The sequence below is a fragment of the Rhamphochromis sp. 'chilingali' genome (genome assembly GCF_963969265.1).
Source record: "Rhamphochromis sp. 'chilingali' genome assembly, chromosome: 15".
NCBI lineage: Eukaryota > Metazoa > Chordata > Actinopteri > Cichliformes > Cichlidae > Rhamphochromis > Rhamphochromis sp. 'chilingali'.
In genome coordinates, this window is record NC_137942.1 from 21,983,452 (window position 1) to 22,002,430 (window position 18,979).

General features: G+C 42.4%; 1 protein-coding gene across 1 annotated transcript in view; it reads left to right on the forward strand.

Annotated features, from left to right (window-relative positions):
- Positions 1-1,294: 1,294 nt before the first annotated feature.
- The window catches only part of grin2aa (glutamate receptor, ionotropic, N-methyl D-aspartate 2A, a), a 179,880-nt gene continuing 162,195 nt past the window's right edge, over positions 1,295-18,979 (forward strand). Inside the window, exons 1-2 of the mRNA XM_080906362.1 lie at positions 1,295-1,426; positions 12,367-12,867. Of these exons, the coding sequence (XP_080762488.1) occupies positions 12,370-12,867 (498 nt within the window). The 5' untranslated portion in view covers positions 1,295-1,426; positions 12,367-12,369. The remainder of the gene's footprint in view (positions 1,427-12,366; positions 12,868-18,979) is intronic.

The window sequence follows — 18,979 nt, forward strand, 5'->3', positions numbered from 1 at the left end:
CAAACGGTGATGATTTAGCTCATAAATCATAACACACTGCTCTTCCCTAGTAAGTTGCCTTTACAGGTTAAAAGTATCAATAGTGGTATATATAACACTGGGACTCTATTTAGTTGGTATTGGATGGATGCTAAAATTTGTAGTATGGCACAGCACTACAAGAAACCAGCAGGTGGGCTCTAATCTGAGCAATGAGCCAATGAGAACATCAGCAAGAACCAAGGCATCATACCTAGGTAGGTTAATTAGTGCAAAAATAATTCATGTTCAGTAAAAGATCACCAGCGAAGATTTCAGGCCAAGCCTTTTGTTTTTGTCTGCATTAAAAAGCAAGAAAAGCGAAAAAATCCACTCCATGTAGTTTATTGTACAATAATAACATTATATTAACATTATATTTTTCTTTTTCACTGTAGGACCTATGGTGTGCTCTACTGTAGTTTTCCGGAAGGATTGATTGTGTTGGGGGAAAAAATGAATGGAGGGGGCCGCTGCTGTCAAAAAGAAGATTAGTCTTGACAAAAATAAGAATTGAAATGGTGTAACGTTTCGGGAGTGGAGGGTAAAATGTGCTCTCTCGCTCATTTGTGATATAGCCCAACTGTGTGGGGTTTTTTTTTTTTTTTTTGACTGAGCCGCTGCCTGATGGAGCTTTAGCGCAGAGAGCAGGGGAGAGAGAGGGAGAGCGACAGACCGACGGACCGCCAGTCCGTCCATCTATCCAGCTGCCCCTGCCTCTGCAGAAGCGCGCAGGCACACACGCTGACTAAACGCCAGCACGCTCTCTCTCTCCCCCCCCCCCCCCTCTCTCTCTCTCTCTCTCACACACACACATGCTCGCGCGCGCGTACGCGTGAACGACAAGAATCGTTGGGAGAGGGTCCCATGCACGGCTCGCAGGCTGCCGGAGCCTCTGCTGTACTGGTCAATGTGCGTGTGCGTCTATGTGCGCGTCCGGCGTCTGCATCTTCCCCCTATGCGCTCCTCTCCTCCCGGGACAGGAATAACGGGATACGGGGAGCTCCAATCGCACCGAGGCAGGTTGAACCCCCCCCACCCCCCACCCCCCCACAATGCGCGGGGCCAGTGGAGATTGCAGTGGAGAATCAGCAGCACAGGCGCACACACAATGAAGATTGGATTACAATGTTTTTTATTCGGAGCGGCGCGCTTGTGAAGTGCTAAAACGGGGGATTTCATTCATTCTTTTATTTTTCTTTCTTTTTCTTTTCTTTTCTTTTTTGTTGGAAACGCTGGAATAATTCATTGCGAGAGAGTCGTTGATTTTTTGTTCACCCCCCCTCGCTCTCCTGTTGTGCAGTGTTTGTGAGACCATCAGTGGCTACATGGTTTCTCGGAGGATAGAGGGGACTGTTGCAATGCCATCTCGCACCACTGTTTTGGAGCTCTGTGGAAGGGAGATGCTGTAAGTACTTTGCCGTATCTCTTATTGCTCTCCGAAAATGGGTTTTGATGATCATAACCCCCCACCCACCCCATCTCCCTTGATCGGCGCGTGCCACTGGCGCCTTTTTGTTTTACCCACAAGCGTCCCTCATCCAAAAAGTGCGGCACCACACCGCAGGGACACGGCGCTCTAAATAATAATTAGAATAATAATAAAACAAGATCAACGTGGATGAAGACGATTAAAGGGAGTCGGTACGCAAACAAAAAAGCAAACTCTGCAGTCCAGCCTCTCGCGTCAAGCGCTATAATTTCCTATTAATTTACACTGGCGCAGTGAGCGGAGCGCAGGCGGCTTCACGCAACACACACAGAAACGCACACACACACACACACACACACACACACACACACACACACACACACACACACACACACACACACCAGTTTATTCCCTTAACTTAAATTCATTGGCACACCTAGAGCTATAATCTGTCAGCTCGGCTATGAGGAAAAAAAGAGAGAAAAAAAAACAGCTTCTTCGGCTGATCTTTGGGGGCTCGTGCACTCCTCTTCTCCAGTTTCTCAAAGTATAACCACCGACACAAGAAACCGAGCGTGTTTTAGCCGATAAAAACAAAGATGGATGATTGAGCGATGAGTATTATTTTATTCAGAGGTTGGACAACACGTTTTTTTTTTTTCTTTTAGTCATCCCAATTGTTGGCACAACTTCTAGCTCCTCTCATCCCGCATCAGGATGAACAGTCATCATACATCAAGGAGGCCTGTAGTTAATTTCTTTTTAAAGTTGTAATTTAAAGAAGGGAGATGCACATCGTGCCTGTTCCAACCTTAAACTGTGACACGAAGTGAGAACGAGCTCAAAAAAGAGAGAAAAGAAAGCTCTTTCACTGTGCGAGGAGCGTCTCAGCCAAGAGTGGGGGATTCAGGCCCACTTTCGCTTTCACCAGTAGGGGTCGCACTTGTATTGTATTGGCTTCACTGAACCAAACGGGGAGATCCAAATGAATTTACATCTACCCCTTCCCAGCACCAACGCACACACATTCTCTCTCTTCCTCCTGCTCCCTCAGTCACGTTGTTAAAGCGCAGTTCTATCACGGAAAAGCTCTCTCTCTCTTTCCCTCTCTCTCCCTGCATCCAGAGGCTGCTGCCCATGGAAGGACAAGCCAGTTTTTTTTTCATGACATCAAAAGGATCAAATGTATTAAAACCCACTACTTCCATCCAGGTAGAGTCAGGCCTTACAGTGCACGGTTGAAGGGTTTTCCCCTCTCGTGCAGGAGTGAAAAACGTGAACGTTTGCTTGCATGTGTGCGCCCAAACAGCTTCAAAGTATTGTTGCATGCCAAACAGGAGCAACAGCAGACACAGGGGAGAAGGGAGTCAAGAGAAAATGGGGAGTCTGAGAAGATAAAAGAGCGGGAGAGCGAGATCTTCTCTATGTGTTTGAGGGAGAGAGACAGGGAGATAGCGGTGATTGATTTTTAATGGCCCTTTATTTACATATAGATGAAGACAGAATTAGCAGAAGACAGCAAGAGAGTGATTCAGTTAGAGGATACCCTCTGACAACTTTAAAGTCGAGCACAGAGCAGATTTCTCCTGCACAGCAGTGTCCGTGTGCTTCGGATTCATCAGTGCTTTTCACGGGTGAATAACACCTGAAATCACCTCTGACTCTGGCCTTCGGGGATGGTTTAGGAGAAAAGATTGCTTACTTATTGGGCGAAACCAGAAACACCACGAGATCTGGATCTCTTTGTGATGCCACAAGGCAAGATCAAGTAGCACGTGAACCTACTCATGGATCTAAATAGCATTCTTCTGCAGATGTTTTACCCATCGTGCCGATCACAGCACGTTGAAATTGCAAGTGAGAAAGAGAGACGCTGCACTAACATGGGATTACTACAGGCTCCAGAGCAGGAAGCAGAAAGTGACTGATGCAATTAGCACTAAAAGAGCCAAAAGTAAATGAGTGAGGTGTCAAACTATAATGTGAATTCTGGTATAATGAGGGGGACAGGGGGGCGGCTAGGTGTATATTGGGGCATCAGGTGCATGGATGGAGAACAAAGAAGCAGAGAGAGCGCACAATTGTGTTCACATCCATTATAAGAGAGAACACAAGCAATCTCATGTCTTCCTTTGTCTCTCTCTCTCTACCTCTCTTGTGCCCATACACTCAGTGGGTTTGCAGGGAGCTAAAGAGGTATGCGCAGTGGGCACACAACACGGTGAAGCCTGAGTGGTAACAGACGATTACTTCCACTGGGCTTCTCACGGGCGCTCATGCACATGTCAGGTCACACAGAGCAGATGGCTGGGGCCTGAGAGAGACTGGATGAGAGAATGACTGGAAAAAAATGGACAGAGGAATGAGGTGACAAAGGAGAGGAATATGAGGGGAATATGGGGAATTGTGTAGCAAAGTTTGAGGAACTGTGTCTAACAAAAGGCACATTATGTCAGCAAGCTTGTCAGCTAATTTGCCGCGCCTCAGCTCAAACAAAAAATTGGCCCTGATTACATTGTTATGGTTATTTGGCAGGTATTAGAGCAGGCCCCAGAATCATTAAAGATATTATACAACTGTTAGTCTCCATCGAGAGAGAACTGATTTGGCAGTGTAAACTGAAATCTTGTCAGCTAATTTGCAAACACTATACTTCCACAGGTTTTGGTGAACTGGGTTTAGCAGCATTTTAATGAGCATTTTTAAAAAACAATGTAGACCTTATATGTAACCACCGTGACTTTTTCAGCTTCTGCAATTTAAAGGAGCCGCTTGTTTTGTTGGAGCCTGAAGTGACTATATGTAGATAAGAGGGTGGGGTGCTAAGCTACCAGATAATGCTAATGCTAATGTAGCACAGATATTTCCACGAAAAACAGTCAAAAGGGAATCAACAGCAGAGACACAGCGGAGAGGTCCTGTTCAGTGACTCTGATTATTCAAAGTCAGGCTTCAGGTGCCTCTGTTGAGACACCTGTTGATCAAAGCGGTCATGCCCCTTACTCCTGCAAATAATAACAATAAATGACCCCCCCTCCCCCACGGAGTTGTTATGACTAATTTAGGGTTGTGAGGCTGGGGCCTTTCCCAGATGTCATAAGGTACATCCAGTCTGTCATGCAGAAAGGACCCAGGCTGGATTTTTTAAATCCAAAGCACTTTACTATAAGGCAGGAGTGCTAACCACTACATCACTGCCTTGGTACACTGACAATGGGGACCAAAATGGTTAATTGTACCAGGCTGTAAACATGCTTTTTAATGCTATAAAGTTTGGCATTTTAACATCTGTGCATCTGTGGAGAACAATTCACTTCTGAAGCGGTCACTAGAGTTAATACAGTTTGGGGATTCCTTTGTTGGCTTCAGTTTCCAAATTGGAAGGTTGGCCCTTGGTCTCTTAAGGTAGCACATTTTTGACTCCTCTCCTTACACACTCATGCTAATTATTAGTTCTTATAAACATGAGAATTTAAAACTCTTTGTGTGTTTAGCAGAGGCTTCTTTTTGATACGGGTGTTAGATGACAGAAGGTGAAATCCATTGGCCGGTGAAAGAAAAATAGCTTTACTACAGTCTTATTTTTGGAAAAAATAGTATCCAATCTTCCTTCGCATGCTTAGTTCGTATGCAAAGGAAAGTAGACCTATAAGTTCAGCAGCACATTGGTATTCATACAGTTTCCTTCTCCTGGTGTCTGTTTTTTTCAAATGGAAGAATCTCATTTTAGAATGAAACTCTTGAAATAGAAAAGGACAGAGGGATAGAGAACCTGGGGAATGAATGAAATTAGTTGCAAAATAATAGGAGAAAAATTGTGCAGGGGGAGAGAAAGGGAAAACGAAGCAGAATTATTTTAGTATTTAGCTATTGTTGAATTATTCTTTGTGTAATTGGGCACAGTGTTACAAGTATGGGGTGGGGGCAGGAAGAGAAACAATACAGAAGGGGGGGGGGGGACATCCAAATGCAACCATGTTATTTACTGAGTTTAAAAAGCCAATAAATAAGCTGTAGCATTGTAAAATGGTTAGATTCTGGTGCAAAGAAACAGCTTTCCCCTCATTAAAAACTGCTTTGACAGCAAATATGTGTTAAGTGTCTTATACTGCAACAAATGAAAGTTCCTCTTTGTTTGATTCCAGCAGGGTAGGCCATCTTAGCACCCAGACTTTCACTGTGAAACCTCTATGGAGCAATACCTGCAAAATTGTAAATTGTGTTGCATTATCTTGCTGAAATAAGCAAAGCCTACCCCCAAAAAGGCTAGTCTGGACTGTAAAATATGCATCCGTCCATTTGCTTCTGCTTATCCAATTCAGTGTCTTTGGGGGGCTGGAGCCTGTTCCAGCGACTGTACCATAGGGTCGACTATGAGTATAAAATATGTTGCACCAAAACATGAATAAATTGTTTAGTTTCAGATCTTGACAGAGGAAAGTGGAGAATATGTGCTGGGAAACAAAAAGGAAAAGGAAAACCAATACTGATACAATATTTTTTTCCTTGAGACACCCAAACTGATTTCTCTAACATTTAAGTGCATTTATTTGTGAGGCCATAAAAAGGTAATATGACAGCAAAGTCGTGGATTGTTTGTTTATGCTCTTTCTCACTCTGCTTGTTGCGGTTGTGGTGTTCCAACAACATGCGCCAAGAGAGAGAATCTCGTAGTTCCCTCTGGTGGACAAACTCAAACATTTTTGCCTTAGAAATGCAGATACCATATTTCAACAAACCGCTAATATCGGCTCATATATCCACCCTCATATATCGGTCAGACTCTAAAGAAAAATGACAAATGGAGAATAATGGTTTTGAGAATACACACAGTGCCTCAAGTTAGCTCAGTTTGGTAGCAAATGGTCGAGATGGCATAAAGATGCAGTATGAAAGATGAAAGTGAGGACAGATGGATAAGTGAAGGTATGAAGTGATGAACGAAGTCACAGATGAGCTAGTGAGGGATGGAATGAAAAGCATGCAGTATTTGGGACACTCTTGTAACGCATACATACCCACACATCCATGCCCTGGGTTGTGGCATAGCAAGAATCACACTTATCACCCTCAGTATCAACCACTCTGACCGTGTAAATAAATCATAGAGTGTGTAAACTATGTTAATCTAATTTTTATATCACGTAGAAGATAGCAGAAAGAACAAATGTGGCCACGGCGGCACATGCAATTATATTAACCGTTACATAAAGATAATGCAGCTTGAATTATTGATGCATGTGAAACCTAGTTGCGTGCGGATCGGAAATGTGGGGTTTGTGACCGTGAAGCACGAGGGAATTGCGGCCGTGGCTTAGCGAGAGAGATTTTTTATTGCCGAAGTGTCTGCGTGGAGAGCGTTCTGTGATTGAATATGTAGAACAAGAAATGAAATGATACCTATAAAAGCGCCTCACTTTCTTATTGACGGATCACCAAGAGTGAAGAATTGAAATGAATGCGCGCACGCACAGGGAGGATCTGTTTTGTGCCTCATGCTCGTGAGGAAATAGCAGTCTGTGTGTGTGTATGTGTGCATGTGTGAACACTAGCCAGTAGTATGGATGCGCCTGCCAAACATCATTTACGGTTGTGGTGCCAAGAAACGGTAGCCTTTGTGTGACGACAAACTGCCCAATACGATTTGGCTGGGGGTGCTCTCTCTCTCTCTCCCTTTCTTTCTGTATTTCTCGCCCTCTTTTATTATACCACTTTTTTTCTGCCTGCCTTGCTTTACTTCCTCTATTTTTTTTATCCTCTACTGCTTTTCTCATCGCCCCAAAATATCCCTGTACTGCTGCAGAGTTGTGACAAGGAAACGAAAAAACCAAAAAGACCACAACACTCTTTTGTTTGTCAGATTTCCACGGCACCAATTGGAACTGAAACATAATCTTGTCATCCTCGACTCGCCTGTTTCTATAAATACCATATTACACCGAATTGGTGCCATTTTGACCCTTTTTTATGAAACTGGTTTGTGCTGAGTCCCGTCGCTGTGGCTACTCAGAGCAAAGGCTGCGTGTGCGCACTTTCCCTAAATCATTTTCCACGACAGATGCTGCATCTCATGAAATTGTCTAACAGCTTGCTATCTGTTTTGTTTTATGTGTGTGTGCATCATCTAAAGAGAACACGAGAAACAAATACTAACAAACAAATACTAATATTCATGCCTGCACAGTGCACATTTATAGAACAGTGTTGTTTTAGTTAAGAGCATGTCCACCAAAGCTCCGTGGAGACTTTCCAGACTGTGTGGGCTTCATAAGGCCTCTAAATGGTGAAACTTAAGACTGGAATGCTGTTCTTTAACAGATTCTGCTCAAGTTCTCTTCTGAAAAACTGTATATGTAATCTGCTCCACAGGTAATGTTACACAAACAAAATTCAGTTCAGTTCAATTCAATACTGAATTGAAAGAAATACTTTTAATAATCACAAAAACACTTGCCTCATGGTGTTTTATATTATAAAGACCCTACAATAGTACAGAGAAAACAGAAAAAATCCAATAATCAGATGAGTTCTATGAGCAAGCACTTATTGACAGTGGGAAGGAAAAACTCCCCTTTAACAGGAAGAAACCCTGGCAGAACCAGGCGAGCGGAGGAAGGAGAAAAGAGAGCAAAAATGAATAATAATAACAAACAACTAAATGATGGAATAGAAGCTTTTGCTAATTGGATCAAACTGTGACTATCGAGCAGCACGGTGGCATGGTGGTACGGTGGTTAGCACTGTTGCTGCACAGGAAGAAGGTCCTGAGTTCAATTCCACCATCAGGTCTTCTGTGTGGAGTTTGCATGTTCTCCCCGTGTTTGCATGGGTTCCCTCCCACCGTGCAAAGACATCTAGCTTGTGGGGATAGGTTAATTGATTAATCCCAATTGCCCAAAGGAGTGAATGTGGGTGCGAATGGTGGTCTGTCTCTGTGTCTTAACCCTGCGACAGACTGGCGACCTGTCCAGGGTGTATCCTGCCTCTCGCCCTATGACAGCTGGGATAGGCTCCAGCACCCCCTGCGACCCTGAAAAGGATAAGCGGAAGCGAATGGATGGATGGATGGATGTGACTATTGAGTGGAATGTGTGCTTGGAAGTGGCAAACATTAAAAAGGACTTTGCGATTATGTTGTCTCTCGGCTAGTGAAGCAGGATGGAGATGATCGCTCCAAGTAATGTATGATGCATTTAAAGCCTGAATTCAAACAAAAGCCAGTCCCATAGAATTCAATTACTTCACAAGCTGCCAGGGCAAGCCTGCATGTAATCCTGAGACTTTTTGACAAAGGAATATGACGACTTCTTGACAGAGACACTAGGAATCCATTAGGCATCAGCGCGCTCTCTGCAGTGAATGGACTGAGATTTTGGATGATTCATTCTCCGGTTTCTTCTCTCAGTGTTTCTGCTTAGTTGGGCAAGAGATGGGTGGGTGGGGGGGCAAGCATTCCTCTGCTTGTTTTAAAAACACAGGATGACACAGTTGAGCCCGCATGCATTATTCAGCTCACATTAGAGCCTGTCCTTTGGAGTCTCAATTTCATTACAAAATCACAAGGTATGACAAATTCTAGCCTACAGAAAGTAATCTGAAACTATCATTATACTTTGAAATAGACAGTGGAGAACAATCTTTCTCTGTGTTTCAAGCAGTATGTGTTGAGCGGTCATAAACAACAACAAAAAAGTCAGAAAATAAAAAGCATTTCATTGCACTTCTTAGGCTGAAAGGCACGATGATTAGGCCACAATGTTTATGACAAAAACAACAGAAAGGGCCACTGAAGGCACTTGAGAAAGAAACTGCACGCCACACGGCTGGTGAATAGAGAGCTGTGCTCGCTCCTGCAGCCTTCAGAGGGATTCAAGCATGCGATGTAAGTATGTGCACTAGTTGATGGGGAGGATCGGATGTTTGAGGTTCCCAAACTCTTTACAGTCTGAACAAAAAGCAGATTGCTTCTTCCTTGGCCTGTGGCCCAGGCCTTTCAGCTTCTTTCATTAAAATCTTTTAATATTTTCTGAAACAACTTGTTAAGTAAGAAAAGTGACAAAGAGACATGAGTCACTCTGTTCTGCTGTCTGTCCATGGAAGCTTTTGCCACCCTGTTGATTGCTTTCTATGCTATTTTGTCTTTAATGTTAATGGTAAGAGTGTGACCTCACGAAGCTGTGCTGCCTCTGACAACAGCACGCTGAACAACAGCTCCTGTGAATCAGTTATGCACCAGCGGTCTCCGCACCCATGCAAAAACGTAAGGGCCTGTCAGTGAATCCATAAATCGTCAACAATACACATGGACGCATTATGTGACCATATGTTTCATGCCTTTCTGAGCTCGCTCACGCTCTACTGTTCAGCACACCTGCTCATAAGTCTTAGAATGCCTGATGATGTTTTATGTTTGCTGAGCACTGGCTTTTCAAGTAGGCCGTGAGTGCTCTCTCCACGGGGGAGGGGTTGCGTAGAAGCGATGATGTCGCTTCGCTTTTCTGTTCGATTTGTGCAGAGTAGCTGTGATCACCGTCTAACCTGTTAGTCACGTTGGCACACACAAACATTTGTTTTCAGCGAGGTGCCCTCGATCGCCGTACTTCTGCCCCTCCGTCAGAGGCATGCGCTGTGTAGCGTCCCATGCTATTTGCAAGACTCGCCCTTTTGTATTGGTCTGCTTTTTTTTTCTTAGCTTTATTTAGTTTGCTTCATATTTACCTATGGGGTACAAACTAATCTCTTTGTGAGTGTATCTGTGTTAGCAACATTAGGTTTTTTGATGGGTTTCCATACAACTTGAGTATTTTGGAAAAGCGCGTCGGTTCAGTGAGGCATTTAATGAAAACCTGGGTGTGACCTTTGCACCCAATAGTTTCATACACTGTTTAACTTTTATAGATTTTTTTCAGTGTCTTCTAGAAAGAAGTAGAAAGAAAATGCCCAAAAAGTTTTTGGGATTTACCTACCTGGATGATTGAGCATGCATCAAAACGTTTGTGTATGTTTATTAAAATAAGATATTTTAATATTTACCATAAAATTAATCAAACTTGTAATGCAAAAAAGTTGACTTGATATAAGGTTTCAATGCTTATTGATCTATAGGATTTCAAAAGAGCGCTTAGCAGTTGGATTAATGGAATGATAAAAAACAATGTGGGCAGGGATGGAGCGTCATGTCCTCTTAGGAGCCGAGGCCTATTGCAGGATAACTAAGAGATGGTTCAGGGTAACCTGATCCAGGCCAAACTGAGGAACGTTTTAAGTCTAATCTTAAGAGTAGAGAGAGTGTGTGCGTCTTGAATCCAAACTGGGAGCTGGTTTTACAGGAGATTTAAATTTAGAAAAGTCAATTTTGGATTAAACAGGGAGTCAGTGAAGAGAAGCTAATATGGGAGACATGTGCTCACTTTTTCTAGTTCCAGTTATTGCTTTCGCTGTAGAATTTTGGATCCAGTGAAGGCTTCTTATGGTAATTTAAGAACAACCTGATTATAATGGATTATGGCAGTCCACGTAAAAAAATCACAAACTAGTTTTTCAGCATCACGTAGTGTTGGGCATGGTGGCGTCTAGGGTGGACCTAGCGTCTCACCAAATAATAGCTGGGTTTGATAAGCAGAAGAAAATGGATGGATGATTTGAGGTAAAAACAAATTGCAGAAACATTGTTGGCTTCTTTGTAATGATGTCAGTAAATCTGGAACCCACTGTGAGAAAAAGCTAAGTAAGCAGAAGGTACTTTCAGCTGCTGTCTCATTTTCCAGCACTTGATTTGGCACAAACTTTACATCGAATGCCTATCTTGATACGACCCTCCCATTAATCCATGCTTGGGACTGGAGTTAGGGTCACACTAGGTGGATTAGTGTCCTCCCAGATATGAACCAGAGATCTTTACTGAATAAGGCAAATGTGTTAACTGCTATACCACAAGTTAAGCTAATGTAAGCATAGGTGGGTCCAGTATTTTGGCAACACCTGGTTGCTGAGTGATAGCCTGTTCCTCTAGCTGCCAAAAGTATTGAATTTATCCTAAAAGGCTATTGATGTAGTGCTTTTCTACACAAGAAATTGTCCACGTAGTAAAAATTTGGTCAGCTCTTGACAACACAATTGACCAGAACGGTCAACTCTAAGACTAAACATTGATACTTTTGTTTAGCAATTATAATGTTTCCCATCTAAGTAGCACTGAACTAAAAGTTATACTGACTATGTTGGTAAAAAGAAGTCCAAATGGAAGACTGTTATCATTTGTTCTCGAGCCATGATGTTTATGTGACAAAGAGCACTTTTGGCTGCCACTTCTCATATTTTATGGTAGATAAAGTTGAACTGAATGATCCTCAGTCTGCCCACTGTTACGTCAGCCTCTTACGCACATGTACATGCACACATTTTTATTTGTCTGCTCTGCAAAACACTGCAAATAATGGCATAGCTGAAAGTATCTATCTGACAGTTTGTCTATTATTGTCATAGAAATCCTTTTGTACTGTAAGCTGAGTAGCGTTCTTTGCCGATTGGCAAATGTTGGTTTATTACACTATAAAAATGTCTTGTTGCCTTTTCTGAATACTGAACAGCTTGCTCCTGAATCATCTGATTCTTGCAGTCGTGACCATAAAGTTTATACTTGTTAGTCATCTTCTTTTTCTTTCACCCCTCCACAACTTCCTCACAAGGCCATCTCCCACCTCGCAGGGTTTGTGTTTAACAAAGTTACTAAGGAGAAATGAAGACGAAAAAGAAAGTTCCTACCTGAACGTGTGGGTTTTAAGAGCTGTGCATTAACAACTTATCTGTGCTTTTTCTCTCCCTCATCGTTCCACACCTCTTTCTCTCTCCAATCTCATTCACGCTTTGATCTGTCTTCATCCGTCTCTTTCACCCCTCAACTTCCTTTCATGTAGGGGATGAAGTGGTTTGGCAGTATGTCCCTCAGCAGCAAAAGAAGTAAGAGGAGGAGTAGAAGGGGCAGCAATCGCAGCTGTAACGGCGGAAGTAATAGCACGCTGCTCTCCCTGGCTCTCCTGGTGGCGTTGACCATGAAAGCCGATCCCGTGGCGGCTCAAAAGCAGCGAACTGGTGGCTCAGAAAAAGTGCCGGTCCTGAACATTGCAGTGATCCTGGGACGCACGCGCTACATCTCAGACCGGGACATCCGAGCGCTGTGGAGCAAAGAAGACCCCATCGATGTCAACGTGGTCACACTGCTGGTCAATGAGACTGATCCAAAAAGCATCATCACCCACATGTGTGACCTGATGTCAGGAACCAAGATCCACGGCGTGGTGTTCGGGGACGGCACTGACCAAGAGGCCATCGCCCAGATTTTGGATTTTATTTCCTCGCAGACGCTCATACCAATCTTGGGCATTCATGGAGGGTCGTCCATGATCATGGCTGACAAGGTATGGAGACGTAAACTGATGAATGAAAGCCAGGATGTAGAGTGAACGGAAAGATGTTGTTGTTGATGGGTGGACGCAATAGTGAGCAAAGTATATGAGAAAAGACTGATGGTTAAATTGCTTGGCTTTATGTGATTTGCCAAAAGTTGCGGCTTTTGGGTATTTTACTGTTATAACCATCAACAACTCGTGAAATCAAACTCTTGCCGAGTGAAGGGAGTTCTCACCAAATAGCTGCACCTCACAAAATATCATCAGTTGGTATCTCGAAAAAGAAGCTGCAGAGCCAGGGTGTAGATGGTAGAAAGACGTGTGGAGGAGCGAAAACAAGGTAGGAGGATGAGGTAAGTATCTGCAGGAAAGTGTTGGAGGACTGGTTTGGAAGGAGAAAGTATTTAAAAAGAGCAGGAGAAAGGACAGAATGAGGGATGTAGTGACTAAACAAGAGAAAGGCGAGGAGAGAGAGCGAGAGAAGGAAATGTGAAAGGAGTGGGTGTTGCCGTAGCCTGGCTAACACTGACTGCGTGGTGCGGTGTGCTCTAATCTGGGAAATCTCCATTCATTGTGCAGGATTCCCTCAGACATGGTGCTGGAGTCTTGATTGGTCCCCTCATTTGAATAAGCAAAGCCAGTCTCATCGAACCCTGAATAGGAGCAGATGAACAGCGCATGATTGTGTGGTTTCATGTGTCAGTGCTTAGCTCCTGGAATTTGTCATATTTGCCAGATTGTAACAGAGGGAGCGGGGCAAGATGAGAATTGTTATGTGGAGATAATAATTTCATCATATTAAACTGTTAAGGGACACCTTTAAGAAAGCAATGCTTTATGATACAAGTGAAAACCTATATCACATCATCCAGGTGAGCAACAACGGTTTTGTCCAAAACAAATTCTTCCCTGTACTGTAGCTCAGTAATTGGGAGCTTGTTGAATAGAACTGAACGTCATTTATAAATATATATTACCACCTTCATTAGTTTAGAAGAATCAGAACCAGAAAAGAGGACAGAAATGCACATGTGCGTAGTAATAAACAAAACGTACGTAGTGATGTTGAGCAACATTGATACAATAACCTGCCACAATCATAGAATTTAAGGTTCATCACTGCAGATAATGGAGGAAAACTGCTCCTCTGTTCAGTGTGTTACAATAATGATGCCATTCTGTGTTTTAATGCACTGGTTGTCCATGCACTGATGTCACTGGGTATTACAGCAGTCCTCGCTCCTTCTTGATCACCGAATAAACACAACATATCCAGAGAAAACATGTCTAAATATGTACATTTGGTCATGCACAGATGTTGGCTGAGGAAGGCAGAGAGTGATCTGTCTCTGGACGTATCTGGAGCGGTGGCTCTGAGAGGTGAAGCATACTGTTACTCAAGGAGACAGGAACTAGAAAAAAAAGCTGCAAAAAGCACACAAACACAATGAAAGTGTCATAAAACACAACGGAAACAGAAAAAATGCCATCATAACTCACAAAAAAAACTTTTACAAAACATGCCAGAAGTGTTTTGGGGAGACAATAACGTGACGGAACAGCTGCGGACATGACAAGCTTCCAGTAAGTGTCCAATACCAAACAAGTACCTACAGTATTATATGAATCATGCATTTAAAACACACGACCTGCATCTTTTTCTACCTGACAACACTGATGAATCCACTGCTTATTTTAAGTGTGTCACTTCTGTCACTTTAGTTGTTGTTAGATCACATTATTGTCTCCCCAAAGATACTTACATTGTGTTTTCTGAGGTTTCAACTTCCATTTTTTTTATATAACTTCCACTGTGTTTGTTGTGTTTTTTATGGTTTTGACATTTTCTGTTTGCTGGTGTTTCCTTAAGTCTGAGTGTGTTTGACCTCTCATACTGCTGTCAGTGACTTCGATGAAAGCCTGACCAGCTTTATGGTGTTAGATATATTTTTGAACATCCGCATGCCACTGTTAGCTAATCTGTGATGCAGTGCCTTGGTATAATTGCTGCAAACCAATGAAACTGTTATGCTTGTGTCATTAGTGCTAATGTTACTCAAGATTACAGCTACACTTCCTCTGAATTCTTTCATTTCCTTCCCCATCCTAATGGCTGTAGTGTGTCTTAAGTCTTTTCTACCACTTTTCTGTAAACATTTCTCTCTTTTCAAGATCCTCTTGTTCAAGAAAATCTTAAATCTTTTGGTCCATTTGCCCTTAAAGGAAAAGCGTCAATCTCCATGTTTTATACCATTAAGCTATCTTCCTCTAAAGTAGTTCAACAGATTTTCCACCAAATCTGACCCTGTGGTCCACAATAAAACATGCAGTTTGGTTAAGACTGTAGAACCTCTCAAAGATTATCTTGTTTATTTACAGTAAATATACAAATGTCTTAAAGGTACTGCGGTAATGGTTTATTGATCCTGTAATGCTAGATGTGGCACAGTTCTAAGAGATAGGAGGGATGGAGAGAAGCAGATAAGTGCACTCAAAACCGGATCGCAACAAATTGGTGCTTTTGCGAGTACGTTTGCTGATAGTAACGCCATCTGATTCGGCTAATAACACAAGGATTTCATCATTTTTGAAGCCACACTGAAAACACTCAGCAATGTGTGCATTCATGACTGGATGTAATACCGGTAGCTTAGCATTTGTACCTGAGGGCTTCAGCTTCCGGGTAACAAGGAAATGACGTCATTCACGTAGATTACTGATTGGCAGCGCTAACTTTTCTCAAAATTTTGAGTTAATAAGTCCAAATTTTGAGAAAATAAGTCAAAATTATGAGAAAATAAGTCGAAATTTCAAGTTATGGAGCCTTTTTTTTTTTTTTTTTTTTTTTTAGTGGAGGAAATGGGCTTCCATACTAAACTGTACAAAGCTTAAGTTTAAATCATTTTCTTAACTTAAATCAAACAAACATCTTCGTATACATGTTTGTTTCGGGGCACGAAAGACCCAAAACAAACATGTATACGTTTCATTGCGCTCTCACTTTCCTTGTATTCATTGTTTCCATTTTCTGCTTTCTCCACGTGTTGTCCCTCGATCCTTTATCCCATCGCTCCATCCTGCTGTCTGTCTTTCTTGCTTGTTAATTAGATGAATGTTGCAGTATCTCCACGCCTTGTGGTACTCCCTCCCATACATTCCACAGCCTTTGTTGAATAATGCAGACTTGCCTGTATCGAAATGAATACATTATTGATTAAGGAAAGAAACGTCTTCCCCTGCTGCAATCTAAGCAACTAAGCTTGACTGTAGCACCCTAGCAAACTTAGATAAAAATGTCAGAGCCCAAGTTTTTTTTACTAAATTTGCGGCGTTTTAGTGTCACATACTTTGTCGTTCCTTTACCAGTTTTAAGTGTTTGACTAGATGTCTGACCTAACTCGTTGACTGGACTAAATAATAGCAGCTGGATTGTGTTGGTCACGAAGCCTTAATTATGTATTCCCGAGTCTTGTCTGTCCTGACTCTAAGCTGTCGCATCGAGTCTGAGCCGTCTGATGTCTTCTGTTGCTTCAGCTGCTTTCTTTGCTTTTTTCTTTCCTGTTTTTCATTTGTAGAGCATGCCACATGAATTAAACCATGGTCTGTATGCACCAGATGTGTTAGCAGTGATGGGAGATGTCCTTCCCTGTTTTGCTTCTTGAAGAAAAGACACTTTACTTCTTAATTAAACAGACAGTGTTCAAAGAGTCAGAAAATTTGTGTGTGTGTGCCGTCTATATTGTTCCTCATAAGTCATGGCCTTCCTCTGGACACAGAGGAAGGCCTTCCTTTACACACACACACACACACACACGCACGCACGCATGCACACACACAGCTTTCACGTAAGCATTCATCCCTAGAGCAGCTGTCACTTCATTTACATGGGTTGATTAATTAATATTTAAGCAATTTAAACAAATGAATGAACATTGTGCTGCTGCGCAGTGAAGCACGTATTTCCTATTCTACATGCGTTCAGGAATAAGGCTGAGACTCTCAGATTAGCCTTCAATCACCCTCAGTTAAATAAAAAGCTGGTTTGAAAGCCCCCATTCAGACTGAAAAGAGGCAGCTGTTGGCTCTAGACTGACTGTACCTATGACCACCTGTGTGAACAAGAGGCCTGGTAATCCAATGAAATTAAATCTGGCATGGTGTCTTAAGGTTAGCGAAACTGGGCTGAGAGTTGTTTTCTCTTGTTTTTCTCGAGCCAATCAGTGGCGAGTTACGTATCCGGCTTCTGACATCACTGTCGGGTAGCGGTGGCTCTGGAGACAGACACATAATTGCAGTGTTTTTGGATCGATTCCTGGCCTCTCTTGTCCATATGACACTGAAGTACAAAAACAAAAGCATCCAAAAAAAACCAGAAACAACTGACTAGTTGCTGTAAAGAGCTTTGAATGGAAGTCATTTACAATTTTAGCTGCACAACAAAGCTGTTAGAGGTTCTTAGTCGGCTTCCAATTCATTATTGCCACATTATTAAAACAAAAACAAGTTTAACTGATTCTCTTTGGGATACTGAGTTAAAATCAGGTCTGCATTTTTCACTGAAAACACAACTTACACAAAAAGAGCGTGAATAAAGTGGCATAGCCCAGGCGAGTAAAATATAAAATGACGAGAGAAAAATCATTCAATGGGAAGAAAATTACACAAAAGAAAGGAGCATGATAAAATTGTGAAAGTTAAAATACATCAAAATAAAAACAGTGTTACCTAAAATAACAATGCCGTTTAAAAAGGTGCTTTAAAGTTAAGTTAAAATATATGAAAATCCAGAATATATCCAAAAGGTCAAAGGTTTACAGCTTTTTGTTAACCACTATTTAACCCCATAAGTGACAAACAAATAAACAGATTATGTCCATAAATGTTTTGCTATATATTCAAATGCTGAAGGTAAACCTTAGTGTCCACCTGTTACAGTTTTTCTCGATTGCTAAAACACATTTCTTGAAACTACGCCTCATATCCTCACAACAGTAAACACAAATCCATAACATCTCACTCAATTTCCCAAACATCCTATTTCCAGGTCAAAATGAAGCTCTACACCCAAAACTATTCACTCCTGCTGAAAAACCAAACTTTGCCCTCAGACATCAAACACAAGCCCTCAAAAACACACACACTACAACAGAGTTTTGCACACTGGTACAATTAATTCAAAACAATAGTTCCAAAACAAATAGGTTGCTTATGGTTCTCCCCTTCAAAACCCTTGTCACATGATAAACACAAAAGACGCAACCAATGTATGTACAGTGGCACATTGTCATTCATGTACTATACAGTACAACACACACCAGAAACATTATCCCACCTCAGCATCTTGTCTTTGGTCTGGGTCAGGCCAGAGAATCTCATCCACATCACAGGCTATATTGGCCCTAGCCAGGCAGCGGGGGTAAAATCCTCTTGCATGCCTGATCCACCCCTGGCATGCATCTACTGATATGTCTAGGCAGGCCTCTTCCATGGCCTGAAGGAGGTGAACACGGACATAAGGTTCTCGGTCATACACTTTCCACCGCCATGCCGAAAATAACTCCTCTATCGGGTTTAGAAAGGGAGAGTATGCAGGCAGAAAGATATTAGAAAACCTTGGGTTATTGGTAAACCAGTCACGAACCAGAGCAGCGCGATGGAAGCTGACGTTATCCCACACAACAACGTAGTGAGGCTGCTCTGGCTGTGCTGGTTCCCTGTAGTCCAGCTGGAACATATGTTGTCTTAAACCATCAAGAAAAGCAAGGAGAAGCATAGTGTTATAGGGTCCTAGTACGGCATGATGGTGGAGTACCCCTCGTTGGCTGATGGCTGCGCACATAGTGACATTCCCCCCACGCTGACCAGGGACATTTACAATAGCCCGATGGCCAATTATGTTCCTCCCCCTTTTCCTTCTTTTGGTCAGGTTAAAACCTGCCTCATCCACAAAGATTATTTCATGGGGAACAGGCCGTCCTTCAATCTCAAAGATTCTCTGCAAAACACATAACACAGTAGAGTCAATCGGTACCCTGAACCACAGTTCAAGAGTGCTGAAATGGCAGCATAAACTGCCATGCTGTGATGGTACACAATACTTTATACAGTATCAAAACTCATA